Source organism: Oncorhynchus gorbuscha, linkage group LG01 (genome assembly GCF_021184085.1).
Source record: "Oncorhynchus gorbuscha isolate QuinsamMale2020 ecotype Even-year linkage group LG01, OgorEven_v1.0, whole genome shotgun sequence".
Lineage (NCBI taxonomy): Eukaryota > Metazoa > Chordata > Actinopteri > Salmoniformes > Salmonidae > Oncorhynchus > Oncorhynchus gorbuscha.
In genome coordinates, this window is record NC_060173.1 from 31,179,889 (window position 1) to 31,203,380 (window position 23,492).

Here is a 23,492-nt window from a genome sequence, read left to right on the forward strand (position 1 = left end):
GCAGCAGGTCACATAAAGGGCTGGAAGCAATGTGGCCACTGACCAGATAGACAACAGATAGACAATGGAATGCATATTTGACTTTGAAAATTGCCTACACATTCACTCACAGTCAAAGTCAATTAGAACCTATTCAAACGGATTAATTGTTTTACACTCGGGTGAAACTGGTCTCTTTTGAGTTTATGCCCTCTGAACTTGTTGCAGGACCTGATTGTGACCACTGGGCAGCACGCCCGACGCTCGTTAACGTGTAATTGCTACACTTACCGCGGCTGGAGATAGACGGTAAAGCGATACAGTATCGCTTTTTCGGTCAGTTATTTTGTTTTATGGTTTCGAAATACATCGCAACTGATTGAATAATTTATTCACAACAGTGTCATGCCTGGGACGTCTAGCCAACTGTGACTTTACTTGCGGGAGAAGAGAAGAGAATGCGTGTTTGGTCGCAGCTGGTCTCGTTGAGTGGATGGGTCTGTGTGGGGAGACGCTGCGTTTCTCTCTCTGCTGAAGAGCACTGACCAAGGCGACAGTTACGTGACTGTGCGCATGTAAGAAAGCTCTCTCTACCCCAACAAGTCTAAGTGATAAATGCTCATATCTAGCCACAGCATGGACGGGCTGCCGACGGAGAGCACCGGACTCAACAGCATCAACAAGGAGAAAACAGAGGAACAGTACCGGGCTCTAGCCTACGACACCGCGCTCAGCACTCTGGTGGCCGTGGTGTTTTACGTGGTGGTCAAAGTGAGCCTGGACGGGATCAGGCAATGGCGGGCCCGGATCTCGGTTCTAATAGTGGGTTCGGGTCCCGTGGGGCTAACGGCCGCGCTAGTCGCTGTTCGCTCGGGGAAGGTGCTGAAGCTCACGCTGCTGGATGAGAGGTACCGCACGGCGCTGCTCTGCCGCCCCCAGCAGATTGCCCTGGACCCGCGCAGTGTGGAGTTCCTGCTCGAACTGGGGGTGGACTTTGATAACATGGAGGGCTGCTGGCACAACGAGCACTTCTTCACGAAGATAGGAGTGTTTCAGGAGTACCTGCTTAGCATTCTGGAGCAGAAGAGACAGAAGGTGGAAATCAAGGTTCAGCTGGGAACGAAGGTACACTACATATATTTCCCTTTATTTCTAAACCTATATTGAAAAAAATCACATTATTTGTAAGTTCTATATTTAGAGAGAGACAACAATAGGGGGGTTGCACTCTGGCAAGCATCAACCCACTGTATTGAATATATATACTGAACAAAAATATTAACACAACACCTAAAGTGTTGGCCCCATGTTTCATGAGCTAAAATAAAAGATCCCAGAATATTCCATACCCACGAAAAGCTTATTTATTTCAAATTGTGTGAGTAGTGAGTGAGCATTTCTCAATTTCCGGGCAGGTGTGGCATATCAAGAAACGGATTAAAACAGCATCACAATTGTGCTGGGGTCAAGAGAAGGCCACTCTAAAATGAGCAGTTTTGTCACACAACACAATGCCACAAATGTCTCAAGTTTTGAGTGTGTGCAATTGGCATGCTGACTGCAGGAATGCCCACCAGAGCTGTTGTCAGACAATTGAATGTTCATTTATCTACCATAAGCCACCTCAAATGTCGTTTTAGAGAATTTGGCACTACATCCAACCGGCCTCACAACCGCAGACCACGTGTAACCATGCCAGCTCAGGACCTCCACAACTGTCTTCTTCACTTGCGGGATGGTCTGAAACGAGCTACCCGGACAGCTGATAAAACTGTGGGTTTGCACAACCAAAGTTTTTCAGCACAAACTGCCAGAAACCGTCTCAGGGAAGCTCATCTGTGTGCTCCTTTGTCCTCACCGGGGTCTTGACCTGACTACAGTTTAGCGTCGTAATCAATAAAAGTATGCAAATGCTCACCTTCGATGGCAACTAGCAAAGGATATTTGTGACGCTGCATGAGGCAAATGGTGGTCACACCAGATACTGACTGGTTTTCTGATCCACACCCCTACCTTTTTTAAAGGTATCTTTAATCATCAAATACATCAAATAAAATGTTTTTAGTCACGTGCCAAATATAACAGGTGAAATGTTTACTTATGAGCCACTAACCAACAATGCAGTTAAAAAATACAGATAAGAATAAGAGATAAAAGTAACAAGTAATTAAAGAGCAGCAGTAAAATAACAATAGCGAGACTATATGCAGGGGGGGTACCGGTACAGAGTCAATATGCGGGGGCACCGGTTAGTTGAGGTAGTATGTACATGTAGGTAGAGTTATTAAAGTGACTATGCATAGATGACGACAAAGAGTAGCAGTGGTGTAAAGAGGGGGAGGGGGCAATGCAAATAGTCTGGGTAGCCATTTGACTAGATCAATCAATCAGATGTATTTATAAAGCCTTTTTACATCAGCTGATGTCACAAAGTGCTGAACAGAAACCCAGCCTAAAACCCAAAACAGCAAGCAATGCAGATGTAGAAGCACCCCTGTACTAGAGGTTCAGGAGTCTGATGGCTTGGGGGTAGAAGCTGTTTAGAAACCTCTTGGACCTAGACTTGGCGCTCCGGTACTGCTTTCCATGCGGAAGCAGAGAGAACAATCTATAACTAGGGTGGCTGGAGTATTTGACAATTTTAAGGCCTTCCTCTGACACCGCCTGGTATAGAGGTCCTGGATGGCAGGAAACTTGGCCCCAGTGATGTACTGGACCGTTTGCACTACCCTCTGTAGTGCTTTGCGGTCAGAGGCCGAGCAGTTGCCATACCAGACAGTGATGTAACCAGTCAGGATGTTCTCGATGGTGCAGCTGTAGAACCTTTTGAGGATCTGAGGTCCCATGCCAAATCTTTTCAGTCTCCTGAGGGGGAATAGGTTTGTCGTGCCCTCTTCACGGCTGTCTTGGTGTGCTTGGATCATGTTAGTTTGTTGGTGATGTGGACACAGCTCTCAACCTGCTCCACTGCAGCCCCGTCAATGAGAATGGGGGCGTGCTCGGTCCTCCTTTTCTGTAGTCCACAATAGTCTCCTTTGTCTTGATCACGTTGAGGGAGAGGTTGTTGTTCTGGCACCACATGGCCAGGTCTCTGCCCTCCTCCCTATAGGCTGTCTCGTTGTTGTCGGTGATCAGGCCTACCACTGTTGTGTCATCAGCAAATTGAATGATGGTGTTGGAGTCGTGCTTGGCCATGCCGTCATGAGAGAACAGGGAGTACAAGAGGGGACTGAGCACGCACCACTGCGGGGCCCCTGTGTTGAGGATCAGTGTGGCGGATGTGTTGTTACCTACACTTACCGCCTGAGGGCGACCCATCAGGAAGTCCAGGATCTAGTTGCAGAGGGATGTGTTTAGTCCCAGGGTCATTAGCTTAGTGGGCTTTGAGGGCACTTTGGTGTTGAACATTGGTGTTCCTTCTGTCCAGGTGGGAAAGGGCAGTGTGGAGTGCAATAGAGATTGCATCATCTGTGGATCTGTTGGGGCGATATGCTAATTGGTGTGTGTCTAGGGTTTCTGGGATGATGGTGTTGATGTGAGCCATGACCAGCCTTTCAAAGCACTTCATGGCTATAGACGTGAGTGCTACAGGTCGGTAGTCATTTAGGCAGGGTACCTTAGTGTTCATGGGTACAGGCACTATGGTGGTCTGCTTAAAACATGTTGGTATTACAGACTCGGACAGGGACAGGGAGGGGTTGAAAATGTCAGTGAAGACACTTGCCAGTTGGTCAGCACATGCTCGCAGTACACGTCCTGGTAATCCATGTGGCCCAGCGGCCCTGTGAATGTTGACCTTACATCGGCTGCATAGAGTGTGATCACACATTCTTCCGGAAACAGTTGGTGCTCTCATGCATGTTTCAGTGTTATTTGCCTCGAAGCGAGCACAGAAGTAGTTTAGCTCATCTGGTAGGCTCGTGTCACTGGGCAGCTCTTGTCATGCAGGTGAAAGAGGACCCAAAAGCGACTTAACAGAAACAGAGTTTATTCAAGTCCAAACAGGGAATAACAGAAATCCTCTAGTCTGTAGAGGGGAATAACAGGAGAAGCGGCCACAGACTGCAGGTCGCTTCGGGTAGGCGCAGGCCGTAGTTGACAGAGACACCTGCTCACACGCAGCATCTGATGAAGGCAAAAAACACGACAGGACAGGGCGATACACAATCACAGCACGGTGAATTCTAAACAAGGAACCGACAGGACAGGAACGGAACACAAAGGAATAAATAGGGACTCCAATCAGGGGAAAGGATCGGGAACAGGTGTGGGAAGACTAAATGATGATTAGGGGAATAGGAACAGCTGGGAGCAGGAACGGAACGATAGAGAGAAGAGAGAGCGAGAGAGTGAGAGAGGGAGGGGGAGAGAGAGGGATAGAAAGAGGGAAAGAACCTAATAAGACCAGCAGAGGGAAACGAATAGAATGGGGAGCACAGGGACAAGACATGATAATAAATGACAAACATGACAGCTCTGGGCTGTGCTTCCCTTTGTAGTCTGTAATGGTTTGCATGGCCTGCCACATCCGACTAGCGTCAGAGCCGGTGTAGAATGATTCAATCTTTATCCTGTATTGACGCTTTGCCTGTTTGATGGTTCGTCGGAGGGCATAGCGGGATTTCTTTTAAGCTTCTGGGTTCGAGTCCCGCTCCTTGAAAGCGGCAGCTCTAGCCTTTAGCTCAGTGAGGATGCTGACTGTAATCCATGGCTTCTGGTTGGGGTATGTACGTGCAGTAACTATGGGGATGATGTCATCGATGCACTTATTGATGAAGCCAATGACTGATGTGGTGTACTCCTCAATGCCATTGGAGTTATCCCGGAGCATATTCCAGTCAGTGCTAGCAAAACAGTCCTGTAGCTTAGCATCTGCTTCATCTGACCACTTTTTTATTGATCTTGTCACTGGTGCTTCCTGCTTTCATGTTTAGCTTGGAAGCAGGAATCAGGAGGATAGAATTATGGTCAGATTTGCCAAATGTAGGGTGAGGGAGAGCTGTGTATGTGTCTCTGTGTGTGGAGTATAGGTGGTCCAGAGTTCCTTTTCCTCTGATTGCACGTTTAACATGCTGATAGAAATTTGGTAAAATGGATTTAAGTTTCCCTTTCCCCATTAAAGTCCCCGGCTACTAGGAGCGCCGCCTCTGGGTGAGCGTTTTCTTGTTTGCTTATGGTGGAATACAGCTCAATTAATGCTGTCTTATAGTGCCAGCCTCTGACTGAGGTGGTATGTAAACAGCTACGAAAAATACTGATGAAAACTCTCTAGGTAGGTAGTGTGGTCTACAGCTTATCATGAGATATTCTACCTCAGGCCGAGCAATAGCTTGAGACTTCCTTAGATATTGTGCACCAGCTGTTATTTACAAAAATACATAGTCCGCCGCCCCTTGTCTCACCAGACACCGTTGTTCTATCCTGCAGGTACATTGTATAACCAACCAACTGTTTGTTGATGTTGTCGTCGTTCAGCCATGACTCCGTGAAGCATAAGGTGTTAGTTTTTAATATCCCGTTGGTAGTTTAATCTTCCGTGTAACTAGTAAATTTTATTCTCCAAGGATTGCACATTTGCTCGCAGAATGGAGGGAAGTGGGGGTTTATTAGATCACCTTGATCACTTCGGACCCTCTTTCTATGCCTCCTCTTCACGCAGATCATGGGGATCGGTGCATGTTCCCGAGGAAGCAGTATATCCTTCACGTTGGACTCGTCAGAGTCATGAAAGGAAAAAAAGGATTCTGCTAGTCCGTGGTGAATAATCGCAATCCTGATGTCTAGAAGTTATTTTCGGTCATAAGAGACAGCAACATTATGTACAAAATACGTTTAAAAAACAAGTTACAAAAAATAAAATAAATAAACAATAAGCAAATAAACAAACAAAATAACACAATCAGCTGGGAGCATGTAAATCATCTGCCTTCTTCTCCGGCGCCATTTTACAACAGATGCATGTCTGTACTTCCAGTCATGTGAAATCCATAGATTAGGGCATCATTTATCTATTTAAATTGACTGATTTCCTTGTATCAACTGTAACTAAGCAAAATCTTTGAAATTGTTGTTTATATTTTTGTTCAGTGTGTGTATATATACAGTACGTGTCAAAAGTTTGGACACACCTACTTATTCCAGGGGTTTTCTATATATTTACTATTTTCTACATTGTAGAATAATAGTGAAGACATCACAACTATGAAATAACACATGGAATCATGTAGTAACCAAAAAGGTATAGATACAGTTGAAGTGGGAAGTTTACATACACCTTAGCCAAATATATTTAAACTCAGTGTTTCACAATTCCTGACATTTAATCCTAGAAAATATTCCCTGTCTTAGGTCAGTTAGGATCACCACTTTATTTTAAGAATATGAAATGTCTGTATAATAGTAGAGAGAATGATTTATTTCAGCATCACATTCCCAGTGGGTCACACATTTACATACACTCAATTAGTATTTGGTAGCATTGCTTTTAAATTGTTTAATTTGGGTCAAACGTTTTGAGTAATCTTCCACAAGCTTCCCACAATAATTTGGGTGAATTTTGGCCCATTTCTCCTGACAGAACTGGTGTAACTGAGTCAGGTTTGTAGGCCTCCTTGCTCGCACACACTTTTTCAGTTCTGCCCACACATTTTCTATAGGATTGAGGTCAGGGCTTTGTGATGGCCACTCCAATACCTTGACTTTGTTGTCCTTAAGCCATTTTGCCACAACTTTGGAAGTAGGCTTGGGGTCATTGTCCATTTGGAAGACCCATTTGCGACCAAGCTTTAACTTCCTGACTGATGTCTTGAGATGTTGCTTCAATATATACACATAATTTTTCTATTTTGTGAAGTGCACCAGTCCCACCTGCAGCAAAGCACCCCCACAACATGATGCTGCTACCCCTGTGCTTCATGGTTGGGCTGGTGTCTTTCGGCTTGCAAGCCTCCCCCTTTTTCCTCCAAACATAACGATGGTCATTATGGCCAAACAGTTCTATTTTTGTTTCATCAGACCAAAGGGCTTTTTCTCCAAAATGTACGATCTTTGTCTCCTTGTGCAGTTGCAAACCATAGTCTGGCTTATTTTATGGCGGTTTTGGAGCGGTGGCTTCTTCCTTGCTGAGTGGCCTTTTAGGTTATGTCGATATAGGACTCGTTTTACTGTGGATATAGATACTTTTCTACCTGTTTCCTCCAGTATCTTCACAAATTCCTTTGCTGTTGTTCTGGAATTGATTTGCACTTTTCGCACCACAGTACGTTCATCTCTTGGAGACAGAACGTGTCTCCTTTCTGAGCGGAATGCCGGCTGCGTGGTCCCATAGTGTTTATACTTGCATACTATTGTTTGTACAGATGAACGTTGTCCTTTCAGGCGTTTGGAAATTGCTCCCAAGGATGAACCAGACTTGTGGAGGTCCACAATTCTTTTCTGAGGTCTTGGCTGATTTCTTTTGATTTTCCCATGATGTCAAGCAAAGAGGCACTGAGTTTGAAGGTAGGCCTTGAAATACATTCACACCTCCAATTGACTCAAATTATGTCAATTAGCCTATCAGAAGCTTCTAAAGCCATGACATACTTTTCTGGAATATTCCAAGCTGCTTAAAGGCACAGTCAACTAAGTGTATGTAAACTTCTGACCCACTGGAATTGTGATACAGTTAATTATATGTGAAATAATCTGTCTGTAAACAATTGTTGGAAAAATGTATTGTGTCATGCACAATGTAGATGTCCTAACCGACTTGCAAAAATTATAGTTTGTTAACAAGAAATTTGTGGAGTGGTTGAAAAACAAGTTTTTATGACTCCAACCTAAGTGTATGTAAACTTCACACTTCAACTGTATATAGATATTTAGCATTTATTTAGGATCATATGATTGTTCACTTTTTAGTTTACTTTTTTTTTAACCAGCCACCTTTCTGTTCTATAGAATAGCCTGAGATTCAGTGACTATACATCACCACCTGATAGATACACATCTGATGTATAGTTGGTTGTAAAGAATCACTGGTAAATGTGTTCTGATGCAGATTACCGTACCACTCATTGCATAAATCTCCCTAAGCCTTTCTCTGCATTACAGCATTAAACAATGGTTGAATGATGGCAGCCTACAATACTAGGGCTTATAGCAGCACATCATTATATAATGGCAAAATTCTGATCACATTCACTAAAGCTGGGCTTATCTGCTGACACAACATAACCGGGAAAATGTGTGTCCGCAGGCTCTCTCTATTCTGAAAGGCAGAGACCTTCAGTCCTGCTCCTCTAGAGCCACAGTAGTATTGCAGGTTTTTGCCCCAGTTAATCAACTGATCATTGTCCCCTTGATTAGCTGAATCATGTGTTATTTTGCTGAGCTGAAACAAAAACATGCAGTCTGCAGCTCTCAAGGATCACTGCCCTAAAGGCCTTATCTGTTTGCTGCCTGGACAGAGTTTCTCAGTTCACACCAGTGCCTTTTGATCACTTCATGACATTTTTTATGAATAAATCAGTACCTATTGCCATGGCAATAATAATCCCCATTGGTTAATCAGTATCTGATTAAAGGTAGGAATGAAGGTCAGTGGACAGTGCAGCCCTCGAGGATGAGAGCTGTCCGCCCCTGGTTCACCTTCCTCTCCCTGCTTCCTCCCTGGCGATCCAGTGACTCACCCCATGTTTATGCATTAAAGCAGGTGAACTTCAAGGTCAAGCATATCTTTGATCGGAACAAAGTTCTGCATCATTAAAAACATTGACAATTCTGAAGCGTCCTGTCCATAGCCATTATTAGACAGGAGTGCTTGATTATTCGTTTAGTTCCAGGCTGTGTGATCTGTGAATTTGTATTTATTTACCTAGGCAAGTCAGTTAAGAACAAAGTCTAATTTTCAATGACAGCCTAGGAACAGTGGGTTAACTGCCTGTTCAGGGGCAGAATTACCTTGTACCTTGTCAGCTCAGGGGTTTGAACTTGCAACCTTCTGGTTACTAGTCCAACACTCTAACCACTAGGCTACCCTGCCACCCCGAATGGACTTTTAAATCATCAGTTCTCTGTAGTCTGAATGGATTTAACACGTCTTAGCCTCAACTCTCAGCCATCACTGGCTCAAACCTTATTGAGTTTAATGTTGGACACACACCAGGGGAGAACGACTTCTTCCTCTCATTGAAGCCAAAGATGTTCAAGGCCAACCGCGGTCCTGCAGGCTGTTGTTTTCAGAAAAGCAGGATCCCCCATTATAGTGAATGAGAAAATGGCAATCTTCTTGAGAAATATTCATGTAAATAAACAAAAAAGTCTAAGACAATCATGGTGCCAATAGTTGCTTCTATTACACCAGATGTACACTACATGGCCGAATGTATGTGGACACCTGCTCGTCGTATATCTCATTTCAAAGTCATCAGCATTAATATGGAGTTAGTCACACTTTAATGCTATAACAGCCCCCACTCTCTGGGAAGGCTTTACACTAGATGCTGGAACATTGCTGCGGGGACTTGCTTCCATTCAGCCACAAGAGCATTAGTGAGGTCGGGCACAGATTTAGCAGACGCTTTTATCCAAAGCAACTTACAGTCATGTGTGCATACATTCTACGTATGGGTGGTCCCGGGGATCGAACCCACTACCCTGGCGTTACAAGCACCATGCTCTACCAACTGAGCTACAGAAGGACCATAAGATGTTGGGCCGTTAGGCCTGGCTCGCACTCTGCTCTTCAGTAAGGCCATTCATTATACTGCCAATGTTTGTCTATGGAAATTGCATGGCTCTGTGCTCGATTTTATACACCTGTCAGCAACTGTTGTGGCTGAAATATTAAAATCCACTAATTTGAAGGGGTGTCCACATACCTTAGTATATATAGTGTATGTCCTTGAACTGATTATTTTAAAATCGTACACAGAATAAGTTATAAGGATAATTTAGATTCTAACAGCAGCCTGCAGTAACCCGGTTGTTCTCCAACTTGAGATAGTCAATAAGATAGGGAAGCACTGAGCTAGCCTGCAACATCACTTCCTGGACTAGCTCAATCTGTGTATATTAGAAGACACCATTTTAGCAAGCTAAAAACTTACTTCCTTGCCTTTAAATGTGCTATTGAGTCTTCACATAAGAATGAATGGTGTCAAGTAATCGATGGCTTTATCCATTTATATTTACAATCGGACACACACTCTCACGCTCTCTCTCTCTCTCTCTCTCTCTCTCTCTATCTCCCTTTCCCCCTCTCTCTTTATCTCCCTTTCCCCCTCTCTCTCTCTCTCTCTCTCTCTCTCTCTCGCTCTCTTTATCTCCCTGTCTCTCTCTCTCTCTTTATCTCTCTCTCTCTCTCTCTCTCTCTCTCTCTCTCTCTCTCTCTCTCTCTCCCCTCTCTCTTTATCTCTCTCTCTCTCTCTCTCTCTCTCTCTCTCTTTATCTCCCTTTCTCTCTCTCTCTCTCTCTCTCTCTCTCTCCTTCTCCCCTCTCTCTTCTCTCTCCCTTCCCTTTCTCTCTCTCTCTCTCTCTCTCCTTTCCCTCTCTCTCTCTCTCTCTCTCTCTCTCTCTCTCTCTCTCTCTCTCTCTCTCTCTCTCTCTCTCTCTCTCTCTCTCTCTCTCTCTCTCTCTCTCTCTCTCTCTCTCTTTATCTCTGTCTCTCTCTCTTTATCTCCCTGTCTCTCTCTATCTCTCTCTCTCTTCATCTCCCTGTCTCTTCATCTCCTGTCTCTCTCTCTCTCTTTATCTCTCTCTCTCTCTTTATCTCCTGTCTCTCTCTCTCTCTCTCTCTCTCTCTCTCTCTCTCTCTCTCTCTCTCTCTCTCTCTCTCTCTCTCTCTCTCTCTCTCTCTCTCTCTCTCTCCCCCTCTCTCTTTATCTCCCTTTCCCCTCTCTCTCTCTCTCTCTCTCTCTCTCTCTCTCTCTCTCTCTCTCTCTCTCTCTCTCTCTCCCTCTCTCTCCCTCTCTCTCTCTCTCTCTCTCTCTCTCTCTCTCTCTCTCTCTCTCTCTCTCTCTCTCTCTCCTCTCTCTCTCTCTCTCTCTCTCTCTCTCTCTCTCTCTCTCTCTCTCTCTCTCTCTCTCTCTCTCTCTCTCTCTTTATCTCTCTCTCTCTCTCTCTCTCTCTTCTCTCCTGTCTCGCTCTCTTTATCTCTCTCTCTCTCTCTCTCTCTCTCTTCATCTCCATGTCTCTTCATCTCCTGTCTCTCATCTCTCTCTCTTTATCTCTCTCTCTCTCTCTCTCTCTTTATCTCCCTGTCTCTCTCTCTCTCTCTCTCTCTCTCTCTCTCTCTCTCTCTCTCTCTCTCTCTCTCTCTCTCTCTCTCTCTCTCTCTCTCTCTCTCTCTATCTCCCTGTCTCTCTATCTCTATCTCCCTGTCTCTCTATCTCTGACTATTATTTTCTATCTGTATTATTCATTCCTCTATTCCTGTTATCAGGTATTTATTTTGTATAAACTAACAATCTTTTGTATTTGTTTTAATCAACAGTTATCTGTGTGTGTGATAGTGTTTACACCAGATCACTGCCCTGCTCTATTGCTCTGGACACTTAGCCTTATCACAGACATGAACCAGTACCTAAACAAACCAGGATATCAGACCCAGCCGGACACAGACACACGCACGGCTGCACCCTACGCAAGCACACACACATACACACACAAAGAAATTCTTATTTACAATAATGGACAACAAAAAAATCTACCCCCCTCACTCTCTCTCTCTCTCTCTGTCCCTTTCTTGATCTGTTCTTCCTGTTTATCAGTTCACAGAGGAGTACCTGCGGAAGATCCCGGGTTCTGATTGGCCGCGTGTGATCGTGGTGGCTGATGGGTCGTGTGGGGACTCATGCTCTGTGCTGGGTATCAGCTCTGACTACACTGTAGAGTCCTGCCACGCATACGGGGCTAATGCCACTATAGAGAGACTGGACCAGAGACAGGTCAGACAAGCACACACACACACACACACACACACACACACACACACACACACACACACACACACACACACACACACACACACACACACACACACACACACACACACACACACACACACACACACACACACACACACACACACACACACACACACACACACACACACACACACACACACACACATACTGATCAAACAGAGCCCTGGTGGTTCACAGCTGAATGCAATACATAATATAACTCCTATATAAACCATATATCTGTAGAATGGTTATAAGGACTGTCTATACTAGCAATATGGCCCTGTTCCATGTTGGTCTGTCAAACCTGCCCTTGGTTTGTTTATGGTAATCTGAACATCTCCTTAAGTACACTATATAGAGCTTATTGTACTCTATGGGAACATTGAGATCCACCCATAGATAAAAGTAGTCAGTGACAGGCTGAAGCCCCTTTTGAATTATATTGATGCTATCAGGTGTACAGCAGGTGTTACTGTACTGTATGTCAGGCTTGTCAGGCCCTCAGGCCGTGTATTGTCTTGATCCTCATCTGTTACCTGACTGATGGATATATGAATGTGATGTCATCAACTCTGGTGATCCTGGGCCAAAGGTCATCTGTCATGGCAACCAGAGAGTGGATGATGAGAGAGTTAGTGGTGTTACTGGGAGCAGCGGAGGGGAGGAAGGAAGGAAGAAATGAATGACGGGATAATGAAGGAATAGAAGAAACAGAGGAAACAGAGGAAATATAGACAGGATGATGACATAGGCGCTATCAGCACAACAAGATCTGCTATGCAACAGCTGTCTCCTCTATCTGTATGAACTCTGATTTGTTTACTGTGTGTCTTTAAAGAAGAGGTTCACTTAATTTGAACAAATCAATGTTTTTGATGTAAATCGTGTGTTATAGAAATGCCCAGACACTTTTTTTGCAATCTCCCTTGTTTTTGAGAAACTTATCCCACCAGAGATATACTTTCTCATGCTCGTTCAGCAGTTACAGTTAGAGATAAGACATGAACAAAGGAAACAACTACATTCTCAGTGTAGTGGGACTTGAGCGATACTTCTTTTTGTGGTCATGCGCATGCTACATGGAGAAGCAGCACAGCTGGATAGGGGGAACCTCTCATGTCACACAGAATGGCACATAACGTTGTGGATAAAGTTTGGAATGACACAATTTCATGTGTACAAGTGCACGTCTAACAACCATACTGAGAGCGTTGCAGTTTGTAAAAGGACGTACAGTACTGGGTGTTTCTGGAGTCTTTGCTCATGTTTGATCTCTGCCCCTATAGCTGCTGAACGAGCATGAGTAACTATATTGCTGGTTGGGAAAGTTTCTCAAAGACAAGTTAGAGGCACTTCTATACTGCAACATGCCATTTTCCTTTCATGTGAAATGAATGTTTTATAAAACTGAAAGTCAACTAAACTTGGGTTCATTATAGGTACAATTCTGGCACCAGAAATGTCTTCATTCATGATGATTCTCTCTTACTGGGTCTAGAACATAATTCTCAGTACTCTAAAATAGCCTACTTTCGTTATCTTCTTTCCTTCAACTGCATTGACATGAAAGAACTGGTCTGGTGAATGCAAATTGTAGATATAATAGGCATCCACTATATTGCTTACACATTGGCTAGGTTTGATCAGTGAAGTTGGTGAGCAGATGAAGCCCTTCTAGACAATTGAGATGGTCTCCTAACTAATAAACAGGCACAGCCTCTTGGCTGCCCTGCAGGGAGAGATAGGCACCTGGATCATATTTACATTAGCAGTCATCACATGTCCTGCATAGCTAACCAGACACCAGGAAAAACACTGATAAGACACAGTTTATTCTCATAATAAAGAAGACAGGGCTGTGGGCACAGATGTAATAGCAATGCCAAACCACTTGTTCTATCCAAGGCTATGTCAGGTCAGTGTTTCATAAGGTTGAGCAGTAGCAATGATGTGTCACATCTGTTTCTCAGAGACCTGTTTGTGTTCATCATGGGTTTACTCTGTTCTCTTATTGTGCTCCAGCTACATCCTCTCCGCAGTGACAGATTCACACAGCTGTGACTTCCAATCACTACTTAACTTATCTATCTCTCGCTGGCCATTTCCGTTAGTTAATGAATTTAGCTCAGAGGATATGACCTGTTTACCCACCCCGCTCTCTCCTCTGCAGTGGTAAAACACTGTTGGTTCACACTGGTCTGGTTCATGTCTTTGATGTGAATTTAGATCAATTCTGGGGGGGGGGTTAAAGGATAAAACACCCTTTTGGGGTGGAAAAGGGGTCAGATGTGTGAAAAAGAAAGAGAGAGATGGAGAGTGAGAGCTAGAGAGATAATACACATGCACATAAAAAGAGAGAGGGTGAGAGAGGTAGAGAGCAGAGAGGGGAAAAGGGTGGTATAGAGGGCAACATCAAGTGAGATATATATATATATTCAATATCTGAAGCACATTTACTGTACTAACACCATGTCATAATTAGTTAATTGTTGATATTTAAGGGAGAATCAACTACGGACTATGTGTTCTATGGAAAATAATGAATGATATGGAAGGTGTGAACTAACCTTCCACGGAGAACGCATAGACCCCCGAGTTGAGAACACATAGACCCCCAAGTTGAGAACGCATAGACCCCCGAGTTGAGAACGCATAGACCCCCCGAGTTGAGAACGCATAGACCCCCGAGTTGAGAACGCATAGACCCCCGAGTTGAGAACGCATAGACCCCCGAGTTGAGAACGCATAGACTACTGAGTTGATTATCCCTTTTATACCATGCCTACAATTTAACACATTTGCTGCAAGAAATTGGTTCATTTGCAGGTAAAAATATGTTTAACTTCCACTGAGGTAGCTAGCACAGCTACATTAGTTGCCTTGGTAACCAAACAAACAGACTTGCTTGTTTAGCTAACCAGACCATCAGTCCTCGGGTGCATTCGTAAATTCGCTCTGGCTATCTACTCCAATTTCAGAGCACTCTCATTTGAGTGTGCAAAAGCGCAGAATAACAGAAGAATTTACGAACGTACCCCTAGCTGGCTGTTATGAAAATCGAATTTAACAATGTCAATAATATTGTCAATTCAACTTATGCTTTCAAAAGAAGCTCAAACATACACTGAACAAAAATATAAACCCAACATGCAACAATTAGTTACAGTTATAAGGAAATCAGTCAATTGCAATAAATACATTTCTATGGATTTCACATGACTGGGGATACAGATTTGCATCTGTTGATCACAGATACCTAAACACTTATTTGGGATAGGGGGCAGAATTTTCACATTTGGATGAATAATGTGCCTAGAGTGAACTGCCTCCTACTCAGTCCCAGATGCTAATATATGCATATTATTAGCAGTATTGGATAGAAAACACTCTGAAGTTTCCACAACTGTTTGAATGATGTCTGTGAGTATAACATAACTCATATGGCAGGCAAAACTCTGAGAAAAAATCAAACAGGAGGTGGGAATTCTGAGGTTTGTAGGTTTTGAACTCACCCCTATCGAATACAGAGTGGGATATGGGTTATTTTGCACTTCCTAAGGCTTCCACTAGATGTCAACTGTCTTTAGAACTTTGTTTCAGGCTGCTCCTGTGAAGGGGGGCCGGATGGGAGCTGTTTGACTAAGGGGTCTGCCTGCAGCCTCGTTCTCAGTCACACGCTATCACATGAGAGGTATCTCTCGTTCCATTGCTTTTCTACAGACAATGGAATTCTCCGGTTGGAACATTATTGAACATTTATGATAAAAACATCCTAAAGATTGATTCTATACTTAGTTTGACAAGTTTCTTCGACCTGTAATAAAACCTTTCGAACATTTCGTCCGACTGGACCTGAACGCGATTTTGGATTTGTTTACCAAACGCCCTAACAAAAGAAGCTATTAGACATAAATGAACATAAATGATGGACATTATCAAAAACAAAACAAGCATTTATTGTGGAACTGCGATTCCTGTGAGTGCATTCTGATGAAGATCATCAAAGGTAAGCAAATATTTATAATGCTATTTATGAATAATGTTGACTACCCAACATGGCAGATATTTCTCTGGCTGGTTTGGGATCTGAGCGCCGTTCTCAGATATGCTTTTTCCATAAATAAAATAAAAAATCTTACACAGCGGTTGCATTAAGGAGAAGTTTATCTAAAGTACCACGCATAACACTTGAATTTTCATCAATATTTATAATGAGAATTTCTGTGAATTCATGTGGCTCTCTGCAATATCACTGCATGTTTTGGAACTACTGAACGTAACACGCCAATGTAAAATAAGATTTTTGGATATAAATATGAACTTTACCGAACAAAACATACATGTATTGTGTAACATGAAGTCCTATGAGTGTCGTCTGATGAAGATCATTAAAGGTTAGTGATTCATTTGATCCATATTTGTGCTTTTTGTGACTTCTCTCTTTGGCTGGAAAAATGGCTGTGTTTTTTCTGTGGCTTGGTGGTGACCTAACATAATTGTTTGCGGAGCTTTCGCTGTAAACCATTTTTTAAATCAGACACTGTGGCTGGATTAACGAGAACGTTATCTTTAAAATGGTGCCTAATTGTCATGCAGGTGAAAGAGGACCCAAAAGCGACTTGGCGAAAACAGAGTCTTTAATCCAGTAAAGTAAATACAATCAAAAAAACACAACTTTCACTCGAAATGACGAGGACAAACTGGAGACTCGATCTTGAACAGCAGGTGAACAGCAGGTTGCCTCGGGAAGGCACTTGAACCAAACAGACTCAGACACCTGCTCACCACGCAGCATCTGAGGGAAACACGACACGACAGGGCGATACACAAACACAGCACGGTGAATTCTAGACAAGGAACCGACAGGGCAGAAACGAATAACAAGGAGAGAAATAGGGACTCTAATCAGGGAAAAGGATCGGGAACAGGTGTGGGAAGACTAAATGATTGATTAGGGGAATAGGAACAGCTGGGAGCAGGAACGGAACGATAGAGAGAAGAGAGAGCGGGAGAGTGAGAGAGGGAGGGGGAGAGAGAGGGATAGAAAGAGGGAAAGAACCTAATAAGACCAGCAGAGGGAAACGAATAGAAGGGGAAGAACAGGGACAAGGCATGATAATCAATGACAAAACATGACACTAATACTCGTATGTTTGAGAAATTTGATTTATGAGATTTCTGTTGATTTGTATTTGGTGCCCTGCAATTTCATTGGCTATTGGCGACAGGTTAAGGTAGGGGCGTGTCAGTATCTGGTATGACCACCATTTGCTCATGCAGCGCGACACATCTCTGTCCCATAGAGTTGATCAGGCTGATGATTATGGCCTGTGGAACGTTGTCCCATCCCTCTTCAATGGCTCTGCGAAGTTTATGGATATTGGCGGGAACTGGAACACACTGTTGTACACGTTGATGCACAGTATCCCAAACAGGCTCAACGGGTGACATGTCGGGTGAGAATACAGGCCATGGAAGAACTGGGACATTTTCAGCTTCCAGGAATTGTGTACAGTTCCTTTCGACAAGGGGCCGTGCTTTATGCTGAAACATGAGGTGACCGCGGAGGATGAATGACACGACAATGGGCCTCAGGATCTCGTGCATTCAAATTGCCATTGATAAAATGCAACTGTGCTCGTTGTCCGTGGCTTATGCCTGCCCAGACCATAACCCCACCTCCACCACGTGGGGCACTCTGTTCACAACATTGACATCAGAAAACCGCTCTCCCACACGACACCGTACATGCTGTCTGCCATCTGCCTGGTACAGTTGAAACCGGGATTCATCGATGAAGCGCACACTTCGCCAGTGTGCCAGTGGCCATCGAAGGCAATTTCGAAATTGGGAAGGTGTTCCTAATGTTTGGTATACTGTGAGTATAACCATTGAATTATACCGTGCTGTTATACTGTGCGTTATAGGGAAATAATGCTTGCTCTATAATGCCCTTCACACCATTCAGAAACGAGTATTCAACGATGACATGGTTTAAACAGTTTTACAGGATAAGAACATATCATTGAATCTATGAAGGTTTTTTAACAGTTCTCCCTAAGTAGTTTTATGTTATTTCTATACTGATGATGGTATGACAGTAATCTCTTCTCTCAGCACTCTAAATTAATCTAAATTAAATCCATCTGTTGCTCCCTCTCTCTCTTCCTCTATATCTCTTACTTACACACACACACACACACACACACACACACACACACACACACACACACACACACACACACACACACACACACACACACACACACACACACACACACACACACACACACACACACACACACACACACACACACACACACACACACACACACACACTGACATCCCTCTCCTTTTCATCTCCAGGTGCCCACCCCAGAGATCCGAGCCCACAGCCTGTTCTTCGACTTGTCTGCGTACGGAGTGGAGGCTCTCAGGGAGCCGAAAAGCTCTGCCGTCAAGCCAGGGTTCCACCTGAAGATCTACGGAACCTTCCGGAACCGCTACATGGCTCTGGTCTGCCCCGCCTCAGACACCAAGATGGTCCGCTTCCTCCGACACACAGCTAACTCCTCGGTAAAGACCCTAGCAGGCACTGTCTATTTCTGATGACAGCACAGAGCATCCGTTCCATACCAATTCCCTGTACATTTCCCTAGGACCTTGGATGGGACCATTACCTAGAGCTAAGACCTATTCTTCAGGCTTGCCACAGTCTGCTTACCAACAGAAATAAATTGAGGTTTAGAAAACAAATGGACAGAAAATGAATCAATCAATCATCCAATAATGAATGCTGTGATTTCAGTATGTTTTCTGTGCCCTTCCATGCATGTGTGTATGAGCGTTGGCTCCCTGCATGGCCAGACTAATGTACTGTATTTCTAATAATAACCCTGGCCACAGAGTCGCTTTTTACACCTACTTACCTCACACCTTTCTTCCAGCATATGACCCCTGACCACACTGTGTTAGTCTGTTGAGTACATAGAGCAAAGCCCTGTGTGTGTGTGTGTGTGTGTGTGTGTGTGTGTGTGTGTGTGTGTGTGTGTGTGTGTGTGTGTGTGTGTGTGTGTGTGTGTGTGTGTGTGTGTGTGTGTGTGTGTGTGTGTGTGTGTGTGTGTGTGTGTGTGTGTGTGTGTGTGTGTGTGTGTGTGGCTGGAGGGGCCATCTGTACACTCTTAGAAACAAGGGTTACAAAAGGGTTCTTTGGCTGTCCCCATAGGAGAACCCTTATTTTATTCCATGTAGAACACACACACGTATGCTGTTACTTGGTTACGGATGACTGTCCTGGTGTGGGCCGAAGGACAGATGAGTGGAGAGCACAGTAGTGTCACAGAGAGAGAGAGAGAGGAAGAGAGTAGAAGAGAGAGATAAAGGAAGAAGGGGGGAATCATTAATTTCATGGCTGTAATCGTTTTACAATCGACGTGATAACAGAGCAGACGTCAGGGGAGGGTCAGAGATGTGTTTTCTACTGTTCTTTTTCAAGTTTCACTGTCTTCCAGAACATCAATGGATAAGATTAAAATGTCCTGATTATATTCCTGTACAATTGACTCTGGTAGGTACCGCAGTTTGTTTGTATAGCAGAGGTTGCTCACTGGGCTGTGCTCTTGGTTTGAGCAACAAATCTGAGCCCATGAGCTAACATGGTTTTGCACTGACAACTTAGGCTGTCAGTTACAGTCACTCAGGTCCCTCTTTTTCTCTAAGAGGATCTTCAGTTGCTTTGTCTTTGTCTTGGCCACACCAGATGTCTTTATCCAGCCCTTGGCTGGCTGGGTGGGTGGTGTTTCTGTTTGACTATAAAACTGTAGTGTGTAACTTTTCAACCCAAAACCGACCACCAATAATACAATACCAAGTTTACAGTGCAACCTGACCACCAAGGCCCAATCTCCATGGGGTGTCACAGCATTTACAGGCTTGTGTGGGGGATGAGACCAGTGTAAATAAGACAGAATTCCTGAGAGGACCACAATTTTTTTTTGCATATATTAATTCAGAGTTCACCCTGTACAGATACAAGTAACCACAGAGATCATACATCAATATACTGTAGAGAGCATCAGAGTTATCGTCAGTGAACAACTTTCAGATAGATACCAGAGATGGATACTATAGTATTACTCTATCATATTCAATAGTCAGTCTCTGGATACTGTACCAGAGAGAAACATTTTGACCACTCAGAAAGGCGAAGGGCTGACTAGTCCTTGGGCATTGTCCTTTGTTCCTGGACTTTTTGCCATGCCACTCCAGGTAACAGGTGCACACATAAATTAGGGGCGAGCCTACAAAACACATTCTGTTCCATGACTCATCTCTGGTTTCCTCTCCCTCCAGATCATGAAGAACATCTTCCACCAGTCGTTTAATGCGTATAAGACCGACATCGAGCCCCGTCTCAACGACCTGACACTGCACCGCATGCAGTGCAGTAGACGTCTATTTGACATCCAGCTGTCTCACCGGAGAGTCAGTGCCGCCTACATAGAGGGAGACAATGTGTCTGTGACCGTGGAGGGGGAGGCGGTACGGGTGCTCAACTTCGACACAGGTACACGCAAAACGCCCTGTCATCAGCTTACATTGGTACACAAAAAAGTTCTGGCCTCACTTGTCACAGTGCTCAACTTCTGTGGTATCACTAATGCAGGTATGTGTAACTCCTTGACTTCATCATCATCATCATCAACAGAGTGCTTGTTTTTCCCATAGGTAAAATAAATCACCCTTGTTGTCAAGGGGCCCCTATTTTTAGAGCATGAAGACACTTGAGAAGGAGAGAGAAATGGATGGATGAGATGAAGTGGTGTGACTCACTACTGTACTGAATGCCATTTTAGCCTCTGAAAATCAATTTCTCCATCTCTCTGAGGTTGCTTTTTACTTTACAACATTTCAACATCTTTTAGAGTACCCTTCAGTGTCTTTCAGGCTACGTGTAACCGTTTTTATTAATGAGGGGTTTATGAAATTAATAACACCTTTTGATGTGTTTTATCGCTCATATTTTCAGTATCTTTGATAAGAGTACGATATAACATCTCTCCCAAGACCTCATGATTTCAGATTCATCTTCTCACTATGTTTGATAGATATTCAACTCACAGCACTAATAACATGTATCTTTGTCCCCCCCGCCCCCTGCCCCCCTCTCCTCCGACCAGGTTGTGGGGTGAACCTGGGGATGAGGGGTCTTGAGTCCTTGGGGACATTTATCTACCACACGGCCACGGCTGTGGACCAGAATGACGTGTTGGAGGCCCTGTCCGCCAAGATCCAGCACTCCAGACAGGTGGCCGAGACCTTCAGGCAGACTGGTCTGGCACATACCATGTTCGAGTGACAGCAGGGAGAACACAGTGACACAGGGGGGCGGAGTGGGACACTGTCTCTAGAGTCCCTGAAAGAGAAAAGTGACTTTTATATTCAATGTAAAATAGCTGCTTTACCACCGTTGGACCATGGATCAGGAGCAGAGACAGGGTTCTGAACAGGAAACAGACTCTATGGACGAATGTACAGGAATTTGGTGGCACCTTAATTGGGGAAGACAGGCTCGTGGTAATGGCTGGAGTGGAATAAGGGGAATGGTATCAAATATATCAAACACATGATTTCCAAGATCTATAGCCTTTATGTATGGTCTGCCGTGAGGACCCAAGTGCATATGTCAGTGTTTCATTTCAGGGATGGGAGTGTCTCGGTGTTCTACAGTGGCTTCCTTCCCTTACCTTCCATCATCCAACCAATCCTGTAGTTTCAGATAGTTGATGGACAGGAAGCTGTTAAAGAGCATTGAGATGCAGTCTTGCACTTGATGTTCTGTGGGTTTAACTGAAACTTGAATCGTGTGATGGAGTTTATTTTTTCCGGTGGAGTGACCTGTTTTGTGAGATATTCAGTACAGTATGTTCTAATTCTGTGTGTTTTTGACACCTTTGGTATGTGCCTGGTGCATCGTACAACTCACAAACCTTGGCCATTAGCCAGAAACAAATGGCTTCTGTTGTTACAAACCCTTTACTGCTGAAGAATGTTTGAGTAGCTTTGAAGATTCTAGAACTGCCTCTGATTAGGACTTTTAGTATTGTTGAAGGAAGCTGAGTGGCAGGCAGACAACGTCTAGTCCCTCTCCTCATCTCCACTAATATAAAAAGGCAGGATAGATGAACACAATATGTGCAGATAAAGGGAAGGAGACAAGGAGAGGAAGCCAGTTTGTACTTTTGGGATTATGCACCCATAGTTCCACAGGAAGATGTGGAAGGAGCTCATTATGGCATTATGTTCCAATGGGGATGACGAGAATTGACTAAGTAGTAACACGTGGGAGAAGGTATCATGTTGAGGTGCCATAAGTACTGGCTTAATCAGTCGTTACCACACCGGACTGATACAAGTGAAGATTGTACTCTTTCTATGGATATTGTTTGTTTGTTTGTTTAATAAAATTGATGGTCTTTCAAATCACAGGTTTCTATGTACAGTATGTAGTTCATGGTTAGGTGATAATGCCATCTAGTGGTATTTTAGACGTTAGGACATAATTCTGTATCACAAGAGAGGCTTTGCACTTTTAAAAGTGTAATACTGCTCCCCCCACCAACTAAATATTGTAAAAAATAACTAAAATAAAACACACAAGGATTAGGTTTAATGTACACATATTTGCATTATGCACTGTAAAGACAGAGTATACTGTACATTTAACCACCAGTATCAGGAGCATGGCCGTGCTTACCTGTTCCTAGCATCTACACTCTATCCAAGCTCCACAACCATAGTTAAGAGCCTACTGCCCCTAATCATAGAAAAGAAAACACTGGAAACTTAAACCTTTGACCCTTCATACAGAAGGTGTGTTAAGTTTATACAACTGATTAACCCATCAACCACTCAATAGTTTATTACACTCCTCTTGAGCAGTTTGCTGTGTAGTCTATTGACCGTATGAAGGAGTTCTGGTTATGGAATGTTTGTTTGATGCTGGACATGGGCTGCATTGCTCTCTGTCTCCTCTAGAGGGCGTTATTGGACACAGAACAATAGTTAGATGTCATCAAGCACTACTATTTTTTTTTTTTAATATTTTTTATTTCACCTTTATTTAACCAGGTAGGCTAGTTGAGAACAAGTTCTCATTTGCAACTGCGACCTGGCCAAGATAAAGCATAGCAGTGTGAACAGACAACACAGAGTTACACATGGAGTAAACAATTAACAAGTCAATAACACAGTAGAAAAAAGGGGGAGTCTATATACAATGTGTGCAAAAGGCATGAGGAGGTAGGCGAATAATTACAATTTTGCAGATTAGCACCGGAGTGATAAATGATCAGATGGTCATGTACAGGTAGAGATATTGGTGTGCAAAAGAGCAGAAAAGTAAATAAATAAAAACAGTATAAAAACAGTATGGGAATGAGGTAGGTGAAAATGGGTGGGCTATTTACCAATAGACTATGTACAGCTGCAGCGATCAGTTAGCTGCTCAGATAGCTGATGTTTGAAGTTGGTGAGGGAGATAAAAGTCTCCAACTTCAGCGA

General features: G+C 43.7%; 1 protein-coding gene across 1 annotated transcript; it reads left to right on the forward strand.

Moving 5' to 3' along the window:
* Nucleotides 1-63: 63 nt before the first annotated feature.
* Nucleotides 64-22,418, forward strand: si:dkey-234i14.6. Its single transcript, XM_046349823.1, has 5 exons — nt 64-1,104; nt 11,733-11,909; nt 18,297-18,506; nt 20,283-20,496; nt 21,110-22,418. Exons 1-5 carry the CDS (start codon nt 595-597, stop codon nt 21,286-21,288), a joined length of 1,290 nt encoding a protein of 429 aa, XP_046205779.1. The 5' UTR covers nt 64-594; the 3' UTR covers nt 21,289-22,418.
* The last annotated feature ends 1,074 nt before the right edge of the window (nt 22,419-23,492 follow it).